Below are 6,000 nucleotides of genomic sequence, written 5' to 3' on the forward strand. Positions count from 1 at the left end.
AACACAAAGAACAAATTTACGTAAGTGGTGTAGGTACAGAAGCACCTTATCTGGCGGATGGGTTTATCAATCCATACATGTGCTCCTGGGACAGGTGTCACAGCTGCCCACACCTGTCACACAAGGGACTCTATGGTGGAAGCACGGATGAAGCCAGATTCACAAGAAAGTAGAAAAAATGATATGAAGGGAACCAGAACATTTCTGTGCCATGAAAACTCCTTAAGTTGTAAAAAATGTCCACTGATCACCCTGTCCCACATGTCCTTACTTAAGTCCTTTTGAGACAGTTGGACAATACCTCCAAAGGGATGCTTGGAAACCATATAAACAGTAGGGTAACAGTGAAGACAGACACGTGCTGTGGGAGGACAAGAACGAAGGCCGGCATTCCCCTTGAACTTCCTCTCCCCTTTACTTCCCCTCGAACTTCCTCTCCCCTTTACTTCCCCTCTTTAATGCCTACCCCTCTTCCCCTTATGAACTTTGCCATCTCCCCTTAAGAACTGGATTTCTGAAGGCAGGGCGTCTCCTCCCATACGCTTGCAGTGTGCACCCGGGGCGTGAACCCAGGACCTTCTGTGTGTAAAGTAGATGTGCTAACCACTACACTATGGAACCACCCCCATTCTTCCCTTTCTTAAGGACCCCGAAGTCTGTGGCTTGGCTTTGGGCTGTCTGACCTTTTGGATGTTCCAGCTAGTAGAGAAAGGCAGGGAGTTGGACTAGGAATCTGGGCCAGGGGCTTGAGCTCTCCAGATGGAAGAGGTTAAGTGCTAAGATCTAAGAAAACTATGGAAGCCAGTGGAGATCTGGAACCACGGAATTCAGCTTACTCGTGAAAGAACAATTCTACATTAACAATCAGAATCATATGGAAAAGAATATCATAAGTGTGCTTTTCCATGACAGGATTTGAATCAAATAAGGAAGTGCAGAAGCTAAAGTACCCTCCTGTACAGGAAACAAATATTACATAGATGGAAATATGTAAAAAGTTGGAAAAAGTCTACTGAGAGACTGTCCTGGACTTGAGGATTTTGTTGCTGTAGGGATGGAATCCTCTGGGATGGGTTTTTATTTCTTCTTTCGTATTGCTTTTCTTTTTTTTTTTTTTTTTACCTTTGATGGAGCCTGCAAGGTATGCCTTTCGGGCATCAAAGTCCTTGCTAAGGAAAGAGCCATTTTCTTCACTCTGGCATATCCCCTTTGTGAGAACTGCAATATAACTCTCCATCATTTTAACTGGGCTCCCATATTTCAGGTACATTCTGTAAGAAAGGACAAAAAGCAATCATACTTGTATTTCGCATGACTGCATGGAGAAATGCACCAAGGCTAGGCATGAGTACTCTCTAAAGAATCGAAGCGAACTTGTGAATACACTTCTGAATGCCTGAATCTTTCCGTGATATGATTATTCTATAATTTAATTTGAAATGTATTTTAAAAGATTTAAAAACCACTTGGGAGACCCTCAATTATTTGAGGTCGTCTCTCTCCGTACATCTGAGGAAGCCTGCTAGAGTCCTCTTAGGCAGGAGAATGAACTGTGGGCTGTCTGAGGCCCTGTTATTCTCAAGAACACTGTGCACTCATATCTTTTTATGTCTCACATTCACAGCTGGTGTTCTAGTCATAACAACTGTTTTATTGCTGCGATCTCCTTTGACAAGCAGTTTCATGCATTGTTCAGAAAGCAGTAATTAGTTGTAGAACCTATATTTATTATCAGAGTTCCCAGAGATAACTATATTTATATCATTAAGAAATCAAACTCCTGTAAGTTTCTGGTGATAAATGCACATCAGATATATTCATCAAGTTAAAACTTCCAGAAAGTGCTGACAGGAAACTGGCTCTATTTATAGCTCACATGTGAAATCAATCCCTTCCCTTCCCCTGAAATCTCTTCCTGTGAGTAAATTTTGCTTGAAAAGCACGACCGGGTCTACTTGGGCCTTTCAGTAGCTTAAGGAATAGACAATTAAGAAAAAATAAAATAACTTGTTAAGACAGATCACTTAAAAATGATATTTATTGCAGATTAAGCAATCATAATTGTAGTAATAATGATCTCCCTTTGTGTCAGAGCCATATTAGCAGACAACTGTTTATATTCTACAGTGAGCCATATACCTGGAATTTATCTTATGACAGCAAGAAGTGTTTCTTATCATAGCTGCTGCAAAAACAGTAAAACTTCATTTGTCAAAATACAACCTAACTGAAACCCTTAGGTAAATGAGAAGGTATTCTTAGACTATGTTGTGTGTGTACGCATATACATGGCAAAAAAGGCAATCGTTTATCTAGTAACAATAGTTTTTAAAAAACAAAACTAAACTAAAACCCTGCAAAAGTCTTCATTATAGACAAAGCCAATGTCCCTAACAGGTAAGAAAGATTGCATGAAAGCAACTAGATATACTTACAGAGGCAAGAAAGTAGACCGGTGTATTTAGGATAAATTTTTTCAACAGCTGCGATGAAACTAAAGGAGTCTACTTGAATCATGACTAACCAATTAATCCGTTTTTCAGCTCCTCAGCATTCCAGCTAAGAAATGTTCTCCTGCACTTTAGCACAATTCAAAATGCTCATTAACTTTCTCCAAAATGGCTCTCAAACATGGACCGACACACATGAACCAACTCAGCACTTCATAAAGCACTGAGCCATCTTATCCTGCTAAGAAGCTCTAGATTGAGAGTGAGCAGAACAGACCAGAAGTGGCAAGTGACTCCAAACACCCAAGACCTACGACAGTTGTGCAAACTGCTTTCTCTCCTCTCTCAACCATCTGCCCAAATAAGCGGAGCAGTATCACCAAAGCAGAAGACAAGGTTCCTCTTTATGAAACGGTCTCCGAAGGGCCAGTAGAGATTAAGCTGGGGAGACAGACGACTGAAATTTGCTTCTTCAGTATAGAAATCTGCTCTGTTACTATAGAGTAAGATCTTCATTTTTTATATTAGCAGTTAATACACTTTTCATACAGACCTACACAATATCCTAGTGAAGGCGGCATATTTCTCTGGATTAAAATCTTTGGCGGTCAGAACAATAGAAAAATGAGTCACCTGTCCAAAAGAAACAAAAAAGTACACTTTTTAAATACACTTTAATGTAATAATTTTTATTACTATATTCTAACAAATTTCTTATACAAGACACAGCAGCATTAAGGAAAAGACCAAAATATAATGAAGTCCTCATTTGCTTATTTATACTTTTATATGTATGTACACACATATAAAACATTATACATATATTTAATTTCCTACATTAGAATAATACTTTGTTAGAATTTTTTTCAAAAAAATATTTCAAATATCAAAAATATGAATTTTTATTTAAAATCCCCTAACCTCATCAAAGCAGAGCTAGGAATGCTATATCGGATCTACCAAGCTAGTAACTATTTTTCATTAGTGAAACAAGAAGATGGAAAACAACAAAAATATATCTCAGTAAAATTCTTACATTAAAATTTTACAGTTCCTGAAATAGTCAATTCTCTGTAGGATGCTATGTAATCTAAAGGGCACTGTTATAATAAGCTTCACTTATGTATATGCCTTTATTATTATAAATGCAAACTTCTGATAATCATATACCTATTATTCCTATTAATGAGACAAATTTCAGAATTTTATAAAAGCAAAGCATTTAAGAAATATATTTTGAAAATCATATTTTGAAGTATAAGTTCTCTAAATTTTGTTATTTTTCAAATCTGAAAAACAGATTTGAAATCGATGTTGCTATAATTTGGCAGTTTGTAGTGTAAAAGGTAGATAAATTTACCTAAGGATATATTAACACTTTTCGGCAAGAACTTAATGTACATAAACCAAAGATTTTATAACACATTGAAAACTATCATTTTGCAAATTTGTATTTTCTAATTATGAATCTCTTTTTCTGTTTTAAACCTCTAACGGTTTCTAAATTGTTCTCTCCAGTAGTTTTTCCTTTAAAAACTTGCTGGTTGTTTGGGATTAAAGTCCACAATGACCACATATTGGTTTTCAACATGTCACATTGATATTGTTCGTATCAAATGACACACACAAAAAACCTACCGAACACATGAGTTTTCTTAATTATCCTTCCTCCTCTTTAGTATAGCTCTACCATCCACGAGCAAATTTTAAAAAGTTTTCTTAACCATATCAAGGATAATTATACACTCTAAAATAGCTTTTAATTATGGAAAAAATACTTTTTTCCACTTTTAATCAGTCATGACTTTGAAACTACTCTTACATCTCTACTCCATCAGAGTATAACCTGGAAAAGGCTTCACTATACCAACCATGGGGTCAGCCATATTACACCAATAAAAACTTATAGGACAAATGAGAGTGAAACATGAAAGAGAACATTCTCAATGAAAATCATACTTAACGTCTTTCAAAAGTATACGGTGCATGATAAAGTCTAAAGCTAAGAGTTACTGCAATAACCTTACATCACTTTATAAATATTTTTGGCTTTTTGACCTTTATGTTTTCATACCTTTTTCAAAACGGAAGAATCTGGAACTTCAACTGTTGTGATATAAAACCATGTTCTTCTGTACTGACCAAAGACAAAGGGATGGAGAAGTTTGTTTTCATCCGTAAGGCAGCATTTTCTCAGCAGCAGATTCCTTAACGTAGCTGTTGTGGAAGGATAACACCACACCCACAGAACTTCTCCATTTGTGTCCTTTTCTACGGTGGAAAGATGGTCACTGTGAGAATGTCAAACAGCAGCAAGGAAGTGAATTGATTGGTTACTCAGAAGCACTTAATGGAATCACTTTTAACATCCCATTTTACAAAGCAACCCGGAGCGTGTGAGACCCCTAATTCCCACCTACCTCTACTGGTCAAATTACGCAGCTCTCCTGACCTTGAATTTTAGTAAATCATGTTACATATGGATTGCGCAAATTCTGTATTTAAAATTTCAATAATAATAATAAAGGTTATTCAGTCATATATGTAGTTTCATCATCAAAGTAAACACCTCGATAACAAAACAGAAGCAATTGACTAATAAAAACTGCAGGCAAAAGAGAAAGTTACTGCACATATAGCAGTAAGAATCTAGATTTTGATCAATAGACTTAAAAACGAACTTTAATTATGGAAAAAATCGAGTGTATAAAAAAGCAGAGAACATAATAAAATTCTCCCTCCTCCATTACTCATTTCAGCAATTATCAACACCTGGCCCTCCTTGTATCATAAGGGGGAGGAGCCCCCGATGATTTTCAAGCAAATTCCTTTAAAATGTATGTCAATATAAAAAAGCAAAAATCATGCTGAATTGAAAATATGATTACAAGTTATTTTTTGTTCCACTGCTACCAGATAAAGTCAGAGTTTAACTCAGTCTTAATTCAGAAGTACCTTCAAACAGGACTCATATCCCTGAAGTACTTAGATTTTGGTTTGAAGCAGTTTAAAAATCGCATTAGAAATCTACGAGAAGCCGTTTCCAGATAAATGTACTCCTTTCAGACACTGAAAAGCAATCAGCATTTTTTGCCAGTTTTCCTAAAACCAATGTTCTTGTATACTAAGGAAACAGAGTGTTTAGGAGGTCTGTGAAAATCTCGAGAATAATACTTTTTGAAAAGGCAATGGCACGCAGGGAACAGACAGTTCATTTAAGCATCCGTGCCCGCTGTCGCCTATCGAATGAATGGTTTCTTGAAACACCCAACCCTGCCTGAAACATTGCACCCGGCTCAGGCACACATTCTGGGCTGCCCAAAGATCCCAAAGCACCTCCTCATCCATTAACCCCTCAAAACTAACCGGGATCCCACTCAATGTGATTATACAGACAGCCCTGCTACGTGCACGTACTCTACCATATAATGCAGGAACCCTTCGATGAGTTGGGTTCTGGATCTAGAATGCAAGGGTCCCAGTCTGGGCTCCGCCACTTCCCAGCATGCGTCCGTGCACAAATAACACTCTGGGCCTCCGTCTGCTCCTC

General features: G+C 37.2%; 1 protein-coding gene across 2 annotated transcripts in view; it reads right to left on the reverse strand.

Moving 5' to 3' along the window:
* The window catches only part of FAM45A (family with sequence similarity 45 member A), a 15,338-nt gene extending 10,363 nt beyond the window's left edge, over positions 1-4,975 (reverse strand). The window contains exons 1-3 of one of the 2 annotated variants that reach the window (XM_011359235.2): positions 4,525-4,975; positions 3,004-3,083; positions 1,123-1,271 (exon numbers count right to left, since the gene is read on the reverse strand). In XM_011359235.2, coding sequence (XP_011357537.1) covers positions 1,123-1,270 — 148 coding nt within the window. In that variant the 5' untranslated portion in view covers position 1,271; positions 3,004-3,083; positions 4,525-4,975. The remainder of the gene's footprint in view (positions 1-1,122; positions 1,272-3,003; positions 3,084-4,524) is intronic. The other variant, XM_011359236.2, reaches the window with a different exon arrangement.
* Between the last annotated feature and the right edge of the window lie 1,025 nt (positions 4,976-6,000).

This window comes from Pteropus vampyrus, unplaced genomic scaffold (genome assembly GCF_000151845.1).
Source record: "Pteropus vampyrus isolate Shadow unplaced genomic scaffold, Pvam_2.0 Scaffold46, whole genome shotgun sequence".
Classification (NCBI taxonomy): Eukaryota; Metazoa; Chordata; class Mammalia; order Chiroptera; family Pteropodidae; genus Pteropus; species Pteropus vampyrus.